Raw genomic sequence first — 18,157 nt, forward strand, 5'->3', positions numbered from 1 at the left:
GAAGTACTTTTGTCACTAGAGGTAACGGAATTAAAGGAAAACCATGCTGGTTTATTGAAGGATGGATATAAATAATTTATATAGTCTATCGATTAGATTGAAGTTTTTTTTTGATTATCCATGCAAGTTAGAAATTTATAGATAATAAAAAATAATCACGTTTTTGATTTTTCATAAATAATTATTTTAAAATTGTTAATTTTTGACACGGCATACTTTGAAATAAAAAAAAATTTCCACACAAAACATCAGATTGTACAAAAATCAAAAAATTATTTGTATATATTATTTGTAAAATTACCGATATAGTCTATCGATTAGATTAAAGATTTTTTTGATTATCCATGCAAGTTAGAAATTTATAGATAATTTAAAAATAAGCTCGTTTTTGATTTTTCATAAATGATTATTTGAAAATTGTTAATTTTTGACACGGCATACTACATTTCCCGAGGCGATTTATTTTTGCAATATTATAAATAGAAATCATTTTACATGAAGAAAAAAAAACTGGCTTTTTTCCCCACAAAACATCAGATAGTACAAAAATGATAAAATTATTTGTATATATTATTTGCAAAATTACTTATATAGTCTATCGATTAGATTAAAGATTTTTTGATTATCCATGCAAGTTAAAAATTTATAGATAATTAAAAAATAAGCACGTTTTTGATTTTTCATAAATAATTATTTCAAAATTGTTAATTTTTGACACGGCATACTACATTTCCTGAGGCGATTTATTTTTGCAATATTATAAATAAAAACCATTTAACATGGAAAAAAAAACTGACTTTTTTTCCCTACAAAACATCAAATAGTACAAAAATGATAAAAATTATTTGAATTAATGGAATAATTATTAAATAACTAGTCGCCTTCGGTGACCAGCTTGGTTACTTTACAGAATTATCTTATACAGCATATAAACTGGAAAGACAATTAAACTGTAGGTACTTAAATATTCTAATTCTTCAACCCCTCCTCCTATCCTAACAAACTTAATCCAATCCTAACTTTAAGTAGTTTTAAACAATATATTAACCAAATTTTTCCACAATTTAACTAATGCCAGCGTGAAATTCGATTTTAATTCAATTTTAATTTTCACTATTTTTCAAAGAAGTCCGTGGTATAATCAGTTTTCCGTGTCTTGAATTTTAGTAATAATTTAAAATATCTCAGGCAGCCATTCAATCACTCAAACCACTATAAGTATGCTTTCATTTCAGCATAGCAGGCAACATTAATTATTAAAATTAAGTATTAAAATTACTTCCATCTCTGTCGTGGTATAAGATAAAAATAATAATAATAATAATAAACAAACTCATTCCAATGTTTTATTACGTGCTGTACTGCTTCCTAGCGCACCTCTCGAGCCATAACTTGAGTACCGTATAACATATGTGCTACTGCTCGTAAAAGTTAAGCTCCGTCACCAATAGTTGGTATGACAGTACGTGACACGACATGTTTAAAAGTTCCAAAGCTATTTTAGAAAGGATAAAAAAAAAAAATCCAAATAATCACTTCGTAACTAAGTTTTTATTTCTGTAGAGATCTAAAATTATTCTAAATAAATACTTAAGGTATAACTAATTTTTTAAGACTACTTAAATTATTACTTAATATAACTTAACAATAACTATAGTGTTACCAATTGATAGAGAAATACCTGAGTTTATTAGGTCGCATAAGAGAATTATATTTATAGATAATGCATATTTATTCATAAAATATAAAATTTCTGTGACAGAAATGGTATTTTGAACAACTGAAGTTCTCAAAAAAATTACTCAAGTTATAATTTGTACTGTTTTGAGCTGCGCAAGAAATGTAATTTATTTCAGTAAAAATTATAAAATATTGTAAACTATCTAATATTGAGCAATACTTAAGCTGTACAAATATAACAAGAACATTAATAATCACCATAAATGTTTTCAGAAATTAATAATCTCCTTATTTTCAGAAATTAATCATCATCATGATAGCTGTCCACGATGCCTTTCTAAGCAGTTAAAAGATATAAAAAGTGAAGGAAAAGATTTAATGGAAAACTAGCATTTTCACTGAATACTGAAGTCGGCTCAAATTATGAAAGGTACTATTTAATATTATTAGTATAGTATTTATAAGTATGTGTTATTCGAATAGGCATTTTAATTAGTTTGACTAATTAAATTTGTCGAATTAAAAATAGAATACTTAAATTAAAATTTTGAATAATTAAAAATAGATACAAACTATTCCATTTAATATTGTATTATTTAATAACTCAACTAAGGCAATTCGCATCAAGTGTTGCATAAGCAAATATCATCACCTGTTTTTGTATTCCGAATTTATTCTCCTTGCCTCCTCAACAAAATTCTTTCTTTCTATCTGTCATGCCGAAATATGCATAACATATTTCCTAACAAACCAAATTACTATCTTATTTAATACTTTTTCAATGTATAAAAATCATTAATATAAACCGTAATCTTCTTATACCTTGAATTGAGTTCAGAATAAGATCTATTTTTAGAGATTCCCTATACATCTGTCTAACACATTAGCATATAGAATTCGAAAACCGTAATACGGTTGCTAATGCTTTGGATTCATTAAAATTCTATATTATTTACCACGCTTTCTTTTCCGCCAACACATTTGAATGCGTGAGGCTAAGAAAAAGAGCCTTGGCATTATATTTAATCAATTAATAGCCAATACATGGATTCCTTAAAGTTCCTTGGCGAAAACTATGCTAACGTACACAAGGGACTCGCAGTTTTGGTTTCTTGGTGTGGATGGAGGTATCCTATGTGGCTCAGCTCTGCAACCGCATCCTCCGAGCCATTTTAAAAAATTTTTATTTGATAATGTATATTTATATTAAAAATTGAGATCAATCTTTACTTCAGAGCTCCACATAATTTCTAATAAAGCTATTTTATTTATTATTATTCGATTCTTCATTTGAGCAGTTTGTGGTATTTATTATATAATTACTCGCCCGCATCAATCCGGAATAAGATATGGACAGTTGGGAATGCCTCAAACAAATTCTTCTTCAACTTATGGTTAATACAATCAACTTCTTCAAACCAAGATATTTCTTGATACTATTTTTTTTTCCTTAAATGATTTGTAAAAACATCGTTCCAAAATGTCGCCCTGGCTGGAGTACTCATCTGCACCTCATGACAGAAGACGATAGTATCCTGAACTACTAGTCAGAATAAAATATTTATTTCTGTATGGACAAATCATTGCGAAGGAATGGGGTTCACACCTTAGCAACGGCTTGAAACCCAATCAACTACAGATCGGTGCTTCCCAATTCGGCAAGGAAGTCAAGACGGTTTGTGCTTCTTGCTGTTTATATTGCCGTTAGTTACGAAATCATGGAGATTTAACTTCCAAGGCCCACAATGAGCTATTAAATTATTTTTTTTTAAACTATCATTACACAATTACTGTCACAAAAAACAGTCTTCTTTCGGCATTTTAATTAAAAAGTTGTCAAATCAAGTATTTTGGAAAGACATTGCTATAATAGATATCGAAATTTTAATTTTTTTAATGATTTTTTCTGTTTTAAAGTTCTACATGGAATACATTGCAAAACGTTTGTTACGGTTATGCTTAATTAATAACTTTAGCAAATTGAAGATATAATAATTTATGTCTCTGAGTTTTAACTTTAAATGCAAGATTACAATAATTGTTCGAACAAGAGAATAATACGAAGAAGGGCCAGTGTGATCGTAGAAAAATAATACGGAGGTCCAGCCGCGTGTATATAAAACCATATAAAGAACTAGATATAAACATATATCCTCAAATGCCGCAAACTATTTCCTATTGAAATTAGCCTAAGTAGTTTATCCTACAGTTCCTTTGTTTTCTCGATTGTGTTCAAAATGGCAAGGCATTGAAAATCCACAAATTAGATATGTCTGTTCAATGCTGGACATAAAATAAAATAATCTGCAACAAAAATGGAAATACCATTAGAACAAAATTGGCTTTCAAAATTATTAAAACTAAATGCAATTTCTGCCTAATGATAACTATTTAATTGACTTCTGTTTAAAATTATCCGTTTCACCTGTGATTATGCTCTTAAAAACTGCAGCATAATTTTTCAAAACAGCAAGTAATTTCTCATTAAGATAATTAAATTGAAGTAATTAACACTTATTTAGACGCGAAATAAGAAAGCAACCGAGTCAAATTAAAACATAAACGTTAATGAATAATTTAGCAAAACACCACATACTTAAAATACATAACGAAACACTTTACTTTAAAACGTAATTATCTTAATGAGAAGAAATACTTTAACGACAAATTTATGTTACGATTCCAAAAACATTTCCATGGTTCACACTGCTGCTTTAATCTCATATGAACCACTCACCACTAATGAAATTAAAATCAACAAAGGAAGCTAAAAGCTAAATTAGTTACCGCCCAACATCATGAGTAATAAAAACAACATAAAATAGACCCATCGCACAAATGAAATCAAAATAAAGACTTTTTTTTAAATATCGTTTGCTACTGTTCGAAGAATCTAATCCGCCAAACGACAAATAAACGAATGTTTCGAATTTCATGCACGCCAATAACTATAATAGCCCCTAAATCCGCAATGCCGCATATATATAAAACCACACAAAGGGCTGGACGTAAATTTATATCCTCTTTTGCCTCGTATATCTGAAACGAGCCCTTTAAGCCTAAATTATACTCCTGCTACTTCCCAGCATTCCTTCCTCTGCATTATCTGGTAATAAAAAAAGAGGAGATTGACTCTACCACCTCTTCTACCCTCCCCCCAATGCAAGGCGCTAAAGCTAGCCCAATTAAGGCGACTAAATTAAAAGGTTAGGGCGAACTATAAAGGCGGAATTAAGCGAAAACAAGTCTCTAATCAGCGTAAAAGGTCTTCCCTTAATCGCTACTGCCACGGCGAGTTAGGAGTGGAGTTGAGGTGTAGGTTGCTGTCCCTATTGGTCGAATTCCCATTCTTAGTGTGGTTTAGGGGCTCTGGTATGATATTAGGATGCGCGGTAGAAAATTAAAAGCATTTCACCTTACATTAATTGCAGAAAACTTTGATGGTAATCATAAATGAGGTTTACTAAACTTTTTACATTTTCTTTCATCCAATTAAAATTATATTTGAATGATCCCAAAATATAAAGCAAGTTTTATTACGTATATTATAATAATGCTAGAAATTTTAATGCGGGTTGAACCGCAATATCGTTCAAATTTACAGCTGAAATTATTTAATATTATTGTACTTCTTAAACTTAATTACAAGATTGTATGGTTTTATTAGAACAAAAAAATTCTATTTAATGCCTTATTAAAGTTGCTAAATATTTGCTACCTATAATGGTTTTAAGGTACCAATATTTTGGATAATGTTTCAGTAAATTTACTTACCTATTATGGTGGAAAGTATTATTATTTTTAATTAAGGCTACACGGTACCCTTTTTAAAAAAAATTTTTTAAGGCCAGTAATATTAAAAGTAATAATAGATTTTCATTTGTATTATATTATTAAACTGATTTTCAAAAAGAAAAGGGAAATCGACAAACCACAATTTAAAAAATTTAAAATTTTTTAAAAAATTCAAGATTTTTTTAAATTTTTATAACTTTTTTAATTTTCAAAATTTTTCAGTTATTTTAAATAATATAAATATCTTAGATTATTAGGAACAAAAGTTAGTATGGATTTGATGCTCTGATACTTAGTTGAATCTTAATTATTTTTATCGTTACTAAACACGTGGAAAACCCGAAAATTCTAAAAACTCCAACTTCAAATTTTTATTAAAAAAAATGTATACATCTCACACTAAAATCCATACTAACTTTTGGTCTGTATATACATAAAAGTTTCTACAAAAAATTTCAAGGCTTTATCTTTAAAGGGAAAAAAGCCTTAGGGAATCGAAAACAGTGGTATCAACAAAAAAGAAAGTCTGAGAAAATGACATTTAAAGTAAAGAGAACCATAAAACCAAAACTAAAAATGCTTGTACAGTCCTACTTTCTTAATATATTATAAACAAACTTATTGTTGGTCCAAAAACACTAATTTACTTGAATATTAATAGTATTATATTTTTTCACATTTAAAATTTATATGTAACCTGTATCGGCTAAAATACACGTAACATTGGTTTAGACAAACAAAGCAATAGGATTAAAGAAATAGTATATTTATTATTATATAAATATTCATAATTATATAAATATTCATAATTATATAAATATTCAGTCAATCAAGTATAACAAATATTCTGTTACGAATGTATTTATAAATTAAAAAATATTAGTCTTAAAAAAGACTTTTTATAAATAAAAATTTAGTAAAAACACAACTTTAGAACGCATCCATCAAACACCGAACATAAATAAACAACAATGCTTCTAGAAGTGAAAGTGAAATTTGATAACTTTTGGAGAAAGTGAAAATTAATAATCATCGAAATAAAGTAAGTCTTTTTTTGAAAAAAAAAGTTTTAAAATTAGATTTAAAAGAAAACGAAACTAACCACGCCCCCTCGCTTGTCAAATTGTGAGTCTGACACAACTCGGAAAAATCCTAATATCTCTAAAACTAATTAGATCTCAGATGCAAAATTTTTCAACTTGCTTCCCAACCACATTAGCCACCCAAAAATGCAAAAATATTTTTTTGCATATTTTTGCGAATTTTAGGGTACTGTGTAGCCTTAAGTACCAACAAATCTGTCACCTAATTGTTCAAGGTACTAACATTTTGGATAAAGTTGTAGTAAATTTGCGACCTATTATGATTCAAAGTACCAACATTTTGAATGAAGTTGCAGCAAATTTGCTACCCATTATGGTTGTGAGTACCAATATTTTGAATAAAGTTGCAGTAAATTTGCTACTTATTATGGTCGAAGTTACATAAGTTATATAGTCAATATTTTGGATTAAGTTGCAGTACATTTGCTACCTATTATGGTTCAAAATATCAACATTTTGAGTGAAGTTGCAGCAAAGTTTTACTACCTATTATGGTTCAAGGCGCCAACATTTTTGATACTGTTTTAGCAAAATTGCTTCCTATTATGGTTTAAGGCTCAAATATTTTGGATCAACGTTGAACTGATTTCTCCGAGAGCGTACAATGTTTGAATTTTATATCACACAGAGCTTGTCTACCGCTTGGGGCAGAAGGCCAAGGTCCTGGGCCCAGTTTTCAAAAGGATCCGATAATACGTATTAGAATTTCAGTGATAAATGGTACTAAAATCATTACTAAATACAACCTACTTTATGAACACAAAAATTATAGTTCACGAATATTTTAAACAAAAGAAAGATTTTGAGGAACATTTCGGGCATACATTTTCGGGCAAAAAGGAGGCACAGAAACTGCATTCTCGCTCTGAACTCAACTTTAAGTGACCTAGAGCAAACATTTACAGTATCAAAATATACGAGTTTTTGATTATGTTTGAGAAAATTTCACTTTTAACTGACATTATAATTCCAACAAGCAATTGTTGCTGATTTTAAGTGGTTAAGTTTTTTCGGAGATCAAAGAAAATATAAACAAAAATCCCAGTTTAGGTGCCTTAAACTTGAAGCAAAGCTATAATTTTAAACTATGTATGCCATCTTGCCGTGAAGAATTATCTGGGTTTTAGAACTGACAAAAGATATACAAAAAACATCTGGTGCTAAGGTTTGTTAGTTGTGTCTCAATGACTTTCTTCTCCTCGAGTTGAGAGTATACCATTGCATAATTTATGTGTTTTTTCCCTTTTTTTCCTAATATAATTATAAGGTATTATCAAATTACAATTAACTTCAGATTAGTTGCTAACTTCAAAATAACTATGCGATAAAATTTAGAATTATGTTTCATTCTGTACTAACTTTGCTATATGTTAATAAACCCTTATTTTTTATAAGGATTTGATGATTGATCAACCGGGTTGCATTCAGAAATGACATCATATATTAAAAGACTTTAAATCAAGCAAAATTTTAATAATCATTTGTTTACAGTTGTTTTTTATTTTTATTTTGCAATGATGAGTTGAAAATTTTTTTTATTTGAAAAGTGGAGATAATACGGAAAAGGTTCGAAACCCATGCAAAACGTGTTTTTTTCATGTGCAGACTAAAACAATACAATATTTACTAGATTTAATCTCAAATATACAGTTATAGTGCTGTAAAATTTGAAGCAATATTGCTTTAATTCTAATATCTAGCTGAAAGGATCTAACTCAATTTGACAAAATGTTTGCTTGCAGCATTTTCCAGGAAGCAATTTCGATATGAAGAAAATTTTATGGATTTTTGGAATTTTATGGAAATTCGATGAATTTTATTTTCGAAATGAAGAAAATTTTATGGAATTTGAGTATCAAATTTGAAGCAATATTGCTTTAATCTTAAACTATGTTTTCCCGATTCAATTGGACAAAATGTTCACTTGTAGCATTTGTCATGAAATGGTTTCGTCAAATTTAGTTAATTTCGTGAAATTTAAATATCTTTTTTTTCCTTAACGTGAGCAGAAAACAGTAATTTTTTTCAATCAAAAATTGTAATACTTTTAAAGACAAATACTAAAAAGTAAATAGCAGGTGGTATGTTTCGAGGGCAGTATTTACTAACGCCTTCCTAATTACAAAGAAAATGCTTCCTTTTTTGACTAATTTATGCCCTCGCAGCGAGCGAAAAGCTTAAAAGTTTAATACAAACAATTAATTCCAATTTGCCCAGAAATCTGAAGACTGCGTTCCCCGTCATATCCAGTCATTAATAACGCGAAAATGCTAAAACCGCTTTCTTAAACATTAGAAGCAATTCAATTAGAGGCACTTTTGCTAAATGCAGCTTCTCTATTTTCTCCTTTCTTTTCTTTTCACCGCTCTTTTTCTTCTCCTTTTCTTAATTTCCACTTAGGATGGGGCCACTAAGTGAGCCAGTTATACACGCTCTGCTTCTAATAAGTCTAATAGCTTCATAATGAGAGGAGGTATATATACTTCGCTGTACGCGAGATGTGCACTAATTAAGATATTTTAATTTAATGTTCTATTCATAACAAATTACAAAGAAGAGAACCCCGCTCCCGGAAAATGGGGCTGCGTAATTTGGCGATTAAGAGAACCGCGCCAAGAAAGAACAAAAAGTGGTAAATAAAGATGCCCGATGTTTTGAACTGAAAAAAAACAACAACAGTGTTTTCAAAAGACTGAGGATTCTTTGGTTGTGAGGACAGAGATAAAGGATTGTTGCGATCTTGATGTTGTTTGTTAATTTATCATCGTATAATTAATTTAGACGTGGTTTCGGATAATTTCTTTTAACCTCATAGTTGGCATATTTTTCTTTTAAACACGAACAATGAAATAGGAGTTTAATTTTTGTTGTCGTTTTTCCTTATCAAAATTTAAAATATCATGGTTTTATTTCATTAAAATTTCCGTGACGAAGTTGTTATGCAATGCTGTACTTAAATTTAACCTGGTACTTTGAATTAATTAATAATATCATGTAGAAATCTCTTAATTGCGTGTTGCTATATCTTAAAAAAATTGTTCTCGCAAAAGAATGGGATACCTGTTAGTGACGTAGGGTGGATAACTTGATCCTGATTGGTTGTTGAAACGTGACATTTGCTTAGTATAGCAACTGTTCTTTCTATTCTATTTCGAGTAAGCCAAGCCTGTCAAGTATCAATTTCTTTTTAGTGACACATTTTAAATTCTTTCACAAAGATTCTTTCTCAAAGATTTCAATTTTTTCACTATATATTTACACAGAGACTTATCACAAAGACAGACGCGAAAAAATGTGGAACATAAGCGAACTAATTATGCATCGAAATTACCAGATACACAAAAACAAAAATTTAACGCGGTCACAATAAAATGCATAAACAAATAATAAATTTAAGTTAAGCAAAAGAAGTAGACGAGAAAAAAATTACATATAAGCTAATTTGATGCGCTATACTGCTCTGCATTTTAACTAACTTATTGTTAAATAACATTCTGACTTATATAGAGAAATTCAGCTCAACTTTAATACCCCATTTTATTGATAAAGATTAGCTTGCGCTGATCACATGTGTGGGTGTGGGAGATCTTCTTCTTATCTAATTACCAAAATAAACGTTCTTTGTTAAGTAATTTAGAATAAAACGTTATAATATAAATTTTGTATCTTAATATTTGGTATTTTCGTATTTGGTTTTCAGCTTTAAGTTTGTTGTGTGGATTTTATAATAGCCAACTCCGTAAACTTGTTATTTTTATAACTCGGCTAGGAAAGAAGAATACTTGTGACTTAAATCTTCTTCGTGAAGGACTTTTTAAGTGAGACAAATCCATTTTTGAGTTACACGAGAAGGAAAACCACCAAAATTCCTTCAGCTAGCCAAACTGCAATGGTAAACCTACCCGTGATTTGTCTAGCCTTGAGAATTTAAATACAAAAGTTAAGACTTAAAAAAAATTTATGTTAATCTGAAATTTCTACTTCTTTTTAAGATTGTTAGAAGCTGTTAAATTAAATGTTTGCACGCAAATGTAATGTAAATGTAAGTAAATTAAACACAGCATATATTATTAGAGGATTGCAAACGCAAAAAAAATCTAAAAGCTATTAATTTTATTGAGAGAAATTTCTAATTTGTCTATGCAGTTTAGTACAATTGCTTATACACAATATCTGCTTTAGAATTAAAACTTGCAGTCTTGCCAAAATATACAATAGACCGCAAGCTTATCATTACTCAAAATTAGACTAACGGGTAAAATCTAAAATTAATTAATGCATATCTCCATTCACCATCAGTAAATAATAACTGTTATAAGGAAGGAAAAAAATTGAATAAACAATTGAGAGTAAATTCTTGAAAAGTCACATTTAACATGAAACTATTTCAAAACAATAGTTACTATAGGACTCATTATCTGCGAATTGATCTTTCCTCAGAAATGCATTTTTTAATCAGGTCAAAAATTTATTTTTAAAAAAAAGTATTAGGAAAGGATTGATCAGAAATGACCTAATTAGAGCATTCATTACACTGTAGAATGTAGATTTGCATCTTGCAGAATGTAGATTTGCAGAACTTCATCATTGTTAAATGAGGCTGGAAAGCTATTTTCCTACCTACGATTGGTGTGGCATCTGCTGATAACTTCAAAAAACAAAACAAAATAAAATAAATAAGTACCAATAAAGGATTTTCTTTACATAAATATGGGAGATAGAAAACGTTAGCGTGGAGTCAAGAAAAGAGATGAACAATTGGGCGAACTTTTCTCTTGTGAGTTAGGCATTCGCTCATTTCATTATTTCTCAGCGAGTTTTTTTTTCGTGCTGTTTATTTTTCAGTTATAAACATGAAATTTATAAATTTGGTTATTTAAAAACACAGCTATTTGCAGTTATTTATAGCCAGTTATTTAAAGTAGGAAAATTTCAAAAATCCACCCGCACTTCACCCTAAGAAACAAAATTGGTTTTAAAAGTCAAATATATTTTCGGTAATAAACAAAAAGAATTTTTTTTTTTAAGAAATTTATCGCAGTCCCAAAACTATTTTAAAAATATTTATCAATTTAAAAGATACTTAACATTTTAAAAATGTTTACAAAGATAATTGTATAATATTTCAAAAAATATTTTACAATATTTAATGTATTTTTTAAATATTTTATTATTAAAAATAAAAATATAATGTAATTAAATCGCCCTTTAAAGTGTTAAGCAAGGCATCGCGATAGAAGTGGGTTAAAATCTCACTATCTTATTCTAATTTATAAATGCCGTAACGATAAATTTATTGATATTTAATAGTAGTTTTATTCTATTTATTCTTTCCTAGTCCAAAATATTATGTTTAAATTTTAAATAGCTTCATTGCACAAAATTTTTATAGTTTTTTTTAAAAAATAAACATTACTTAATTCCAAATACCATGAATGCCACGTTATAAGTAGAGTTAATAAAATCACGAATTTTTACTTTAAATTTTCTTGCTATTTACGAAAAAACCAATATTTAAATTTTCCTCTCATAGAAGCTACGCCATAGTACTTTTTAATGAAACATAAGGAATATTGGTGAAAATATTAATCTGGATTGTTTTAAACAACATATGTTAAATTGAATTATTTTATAACTAACGAATAAGCATTCCCCCCTTTCTCATACAAACTATCATCAACCCAAACAAAAATGTACTGTAATAAATGAAACCGATTTATTTTTTAATAAAGCGGAGGGGTACAAAAATAAATGATGAAAAACATCCCATAAATGTGAGGGAGGGGGAAGAGGGACAAAATCATGCTCCCGGGGATAGACGGGCAATTGCTGGATGGAGGATTTAGTTGGGATATAGCACTGTAGTTCTGTCATCGGCAATTGGTGATGCGTAATTTGGAATGTCGGTGCGAGGGTGATCGGTTCCTAATCGGATTAAGAGCAGGCCGCAGCCGCTAAATAGACGAAAGGACAATCCCGCCGAAAGATCACGTGACTCGTCATGGACTCCAGATGGGACTTTTTTTTTTCGGCCCATGAATAAAGATCTCCCCTAAGTAATCTATTATTTGCCTTTGCCTCGTAATATTTCTAAATATTATAGGGAAAACTATGATTAAATATTAGCGAATCATCTGTTGCCGAGATTTATGGCCTGTTTCGAATGTGTGGTGTACGATGATTCCTTGCTTTGAGGTCGCGTGACCGTCATAAAACCACTTTGCGGATTTGTTCGAAATATATAAATCTTATTATTATTATTTTTTTTTTGGTCTTTACTTTTAAGCTTAATTTTCTCTGCTGAGACCATTTTTTTAAAAAAAAAATTTTTATTTCTTTTTAATACAAAATGGTTTAGATTAAATTCAAAAGAAAATATTATTTTTCTGCCTTTAACAAAACAATCTTATCTAACCCTTATGCCATCCACATATCTTTGGATTTTAAATCTTTGGATTTTTTGGATAATAAATCCTAAAAAAATTTTTTTTAAAAAAATTCCTATCTGACCCTTATATTATCCAAAAATGTAGTAAATTTTGAAAATAATAAATCCCAACAAAACAATCTTATCTAACAATTATGGATTTTAAAATCTCGAAATAACGGATTTTAAATCCTAGATCTGCCTTCTGCCTGATCCTGATATTTGTCAATATGTTCGTTGCTTAACCAGTTGTTGGGTGAGGGGCTCATAAAGTTTAAGACTCCTTAATTTCGTAGCCGATGCTACGATGGAAGCAAATATAACAAACATTGCGCACTAACCTTCTTTACTTCTCAAGCATCAAAATAATCAGATTTTTTCAATTAATGAAACTCAATAAAACAAGAAACGAGAAACTCTTTTCCCGATAACATCTATCATTTCCTTTCATAAGCTTTATTAAGGTTTTTCGATGCAATTTTTTTTTTTTTTTTTTTTTGCTAATGAAAAAGAATAAAACATATTTTAAGTACCTTATACTTGATACAACGCTAATAATTTTAAACGGTATATAACATTTTGCGTTAAGAACTATCTGACAGAACACTTAAATATTTTTAAAATTATTAAACTTTTTTTTTTTAATAAACCACCAATGTGGCGAGATTTTTTCCATTAGACGTAATGTATCAAAATAATGAATAATTCTCAAAATTTAGCAAATTTTTATGACCCCAATTAATGCAGCGTTGGCGTAACTCTTAAATTGTTAAAAAAATTCCATCACAAACATCTTTGATTTTCAGAAAACTGTGGTCTTACTTCATATTAACGTTTTGCGTCACTTTCAGAGTTAACCTATCGCTGGTTCAAATCTAAAACGACACTTCTTAACTCACTTCTCATGTTATTTGAATGAGAAATGAGTGCAGAAGTGTCGTTTTAGTTTTGAACCAGCGATATAGAACGCTGGCTTTAAGATAGGCTTAACCTGACATAACAGCCATGAATAGCTCTTGCAAACTCGCAACAGTGCAAAACGGCACATAAAAAATGCATATTAGGTGGATGGACTTTCAAAATTTTACTTACTATAAATAATTTATCATAAACTCGAACTTCTGTGTTTATAAATAACCGAATCTATTAACTTTATGTTTATAACAACAAATAAACTCGACAAAAATGATAAAATAAACAGACCCATAATCAGTTTCTCATCTCGTACTCCAAGCTAAACTACTGTTACCCACTATTATGTAAATAAAATCCTTTATTGATTTTTTTCGTAGTTTTTGAAGTTATTTACAGATGGCCACATAGGTGGGAAAGTAGCTTACGATCAACATTTAAAATTGAATGAAGTTGACGGGCAATATACTTCCCACCGCTCTTATAAAGCAGTGTTTCCCAAAGTGTGGTACGCGTACGCCCAGGGGTACGGGAACAGTTTAGCGGGGGTACGTCTTCTTATGCGAAATATCTTGCAACAAACGAAAATTGCCAAAGATTTTATTTAAAAACAAAGCTAGCCATGAAAATTTACGATTACGTATTTTCCTATTGGCTATTTTTTTTCAGAGTTAACAGATAATAATGAGTGATGTCAACAGCCAGTTGTGATTTTGCAATTTTTCTATAGTAAAAAATACATTCATTTTTTTATTAGTGGTACACAGCGTAAGGGTACACAGAAGTCATAAGTTTGGGTAACACTGCTGTAAAGGGTTAAAGTATAAAATTGTATGTATAAAATTTATAAGTTTTTATTAATGAATAAGTAATAAATAAAAATTTACTAAAATTCAGTTTCCAATTCCACTTAAATTTTTAATTTGGTGAAAAAAATATTCCAAATACATTAAAGCTTACCTGTACTCTAGCTTCAGACAATCCCAACCTTTGAGAAAGTTCTTCCCTCATAAAAGCATCAGGATAATGAGTCTCATCAAACAGTCTCTCCAGTTCATTTAATTGTTCTAAAGTGAAGTTTGTCCTAGATCGACGCTGTTTCACCTTATGCCCACCCGGTTGATCGAGAGACGTTTGAGTTCCGGGGTTAGACGATGGACTGCTGTCTCTCTTCTTCGTGTCGTCATCGTCTAATCTAGAAGAATCGTCTAGTCTTTCGGTGCTACTAGAACCATTGGTATTCGTTGTTCCATGTTCTAAGTTGGGTACAGAGTCGTGGTGATGATGTGGCTGGTGGTGGTTATGGTGATTTTCGACTTTTACTTCTGCTGGAGATTCTGGTTCTGTTGTAGTGGAAACTGAAGCAATGGGTGAAGAAGCAACTGTAAAAAAGATTTTCACATTTAACAAGAGATACATTAGAAGTAGTAAATTAGAAATAAATTTAAGAAATTCAGTTGAATTTCAGAGAAAAGTTTTACACCTAGCCTGTGACAAACGAAACATTGCATGTGTAAGTAGTTTAACCAATAAAAGTAGAAGAACAAGCATATTAAACCACTCTTTCTCTATTGTAATTCGTTTACCTAGTTCCTTGCTTATCTCTCTTTCCTATTGGTTAAAAACAATTTTCTCATTGCAACTAGGTTGTCTAGTTTTTTTCTTCTGTCATTTTGTGACTAGACACAGAGGAAGGTTCTCGTTTATAGAATTGAAACTATAATATCTCCATTTTTATCCCGTTATTTGTATTTTATTAACGTTGTTTAGCTGAGTTCATTGTCGTAGTTGAGCAAAATATATCCTATCTTTATTTGGATTGTATGTATGCATTATTATTTTTTTAATCGGATATTCCTTAGAATCCTCTGCACGTCAAACTTCTGATTAAATTTAAATCTAAAACAAACTCGCTATTTGTGTTAATTTTTGTACATATTAATCTTGAAACGCCCAGCATTCAGAAGCTTTCACCTCAATGCACTTTTGTTCTCATGGATACAGGTTTGTAAGTCATAAAAGCAACCATTTAAAAATACTAAAATTTCCAATTCAAATGCTCAAATGATCAAATGTAAATTTGATCACTAATGCTTAAGATATTTTTTAAATCTATATTTTGAGAGTATTTTGCTTTTTTTTACCAAGGAAAAAAAAACCCCACATAATATAGATATATTCTCAACGAAAGTGTGTAATGAGAAACGATTATTTAGCAGATTAAAAGTGTTGAGGAGGTTTTTATTTATTAATTTTTTGAATTATAAAAAGAATATTAGTTGCTTAAAAACGATGGACAAATTTTTTTTAACATAAAAAACACATATAAAAATTTAGATATTATAAAATTTTATTTTATATAACCGGCATTGAACAGCTGACTCAATTTTCCTGAGTTTACGACTAACAATGTTCTACTTCGTAGCCTTGTAATTTTGAGCCCAACCTAGAAGACAAGGGGATTCCAGTATCAAGTATTGGGACAAACTAGCCTTCGTGGATGACTTTTTTGATGGAACTAATCCGCATTTGGGTTACATAGAGGGGAAAAACCACGAAAATTCCCCCCGGTTAGACTGGAGGCAAGGATATTTAACCTATAATGCATCTACCACTGAGGATATTTTACGTCAACACCGTGGTGAGTACGAACCGGGAGCAGAATTCTTATCGACCAACTAAAGCTTGGAATCAAACCTGGGTTACCTCAGTAGGAGGCGAACCTTCAATTCCCTGAGTGACCGTGGATCAAATATTTCAACATTAAAAAGAAAAAGAAACAAACAGTTTAAGTAGGCCCATTAAGAAACCCATTTTAAATTATGTTAAAAAAAATTATAATAATTGGTTGAATAACACAGATAAGCCCAATAAAAAAGGATGAGATAGAGAAATAAAAATCTCTGACTATCAACCATTTATGAGAGAATTAAGTTTCAATAATATAATCGGTAATGTCATCAGCATTTTCGTACTTAATTTTGCACATTCGAAATGATTTCGAGTAATAAAATGCAGTTTTCTGGGGTCATTCTATGAATAATATAAGAATTTGATAAATGACACAGCAATTATATTTAAAAATATGGCCATATATGCAAAAATTAAATTTTTTTAAAAAATTAAAAATTTACCTCTCCCTCTCCTAGTCTTTTTTTCTTTTTTTTTAAGGAACACTATATTTATTTTATAAATAAAGCTTCATCTAAAGACATTAATTTGGAAAAAAGATCACTTAAACCCATTACATGTTGTCGCTGTATAGTTGAGGGAGTGAAACAGCATTAGCATCAAGTGTTCTTCATAAAATGGGGGGAAGTTTGAGAGGGGTAGGGTTGTTCAAGGACGCACGGGTCATTTTTTATCCTTCCCGGTTTTTGAATTCATCAATATTTTGACAACAGCCATTTAAATTTAGATCCCCTTTCAGGAAGTGCTTGATTCTACACATCAAACTTACACATAAAAAAAATAATGTATGAAAAATTTACTAAACTGATTTCGCGCTAAAGGGGGAAAATATATAAAAATTATTTGATTTGAGAGAAATCCATTTATTACAAAAACATATATTTTAATTATTGTATTTAAAAATACATGAAACTTTAAGAATTTTGTTTAACATATAAAAAATATATTTAATTTTATATCAGCAATATTTTTATAAAATAAACTAATTATACAACCTTAAAACTACGTTATTTAAATTTTTAATTTTTATTAAGTTTTATTTTATCCAAAGATATATAATAAGAACTTATTTTAAAGAGTTTCATTGTATTATTTTACAATGTAATAATTTTAACTAAGTTAAAAAAATGTCTATGCTTTTTAAATGTATCACAAAAAAATTATTATTTCTAAATAAACAAAAATTAACTTTAGAAAGATTCACATAAGTTAATTAGATATTCTAATTATTTATTTTTTTTAAAGAAAAAGAAGCTTCAATTATTACTGTCTTATAAACAAGTTCAATATTCTAAAAGGTTTTTAAAAATTCCCTCCATTTAAAAAAAATTAATTAAACAAGTTGTATTAATTGAACGTATAAATTAAATGGCAATTAAACAACCTAATTAAGTGATTGTAAATATTTAAAGTAAAATGAAAGTCAGTTAAAAAGTAAATTAAATAAAATATTAATAAATTTATAACAAAAGCAAAACAGTTTTAGAATAAACAAAGAATTAGATGGGTGCTTGCAATCTATCTTTAAACATTGTAAAATCGTTTTCCT

At 29.3% G+C, this 18,157-nt stretch overlaps 1 protein-coding gene across 1 annotated transcript in view; it reads right to left on the minus strand.

The window, feature by feature from the left end:
• Positions 1 to 18,157, minus strand: part of LOC107457353 (uncharacterized) — an 80,719-nt gene that overhangs the window by 29,035 nt on the left and 33,527 nt on the right. The window contains exon 2 of the mRNA XM_021148380.4: positions 14,878 to 15,299. Coding sequence (XP_021004039.1) covers positions 14,878 to 15,299 — 422 coding nt within the window. The remainder of the gene's footprint in view (positions 1 to 14,877; positions 15,300 to 18,157) is intronic.

The sequence above is a fragment of the Parasteatoda tepidariorum genome, chromosome 6, assembly GCF_982258835.1.
Source record: "Parasteatoda tepidariorum strain Cologne lab strain chromosome 6, Ptep-v5.0, whole genome shotgun sequence".
Classification (NCBI taxonomy): domain Eukaryota; kingdom Metazoa; phylum Arthropoda; class Arachnida; order Araneae; family Theridiidae; genus Parasteatoda; species Parasteatoda tepidariorum.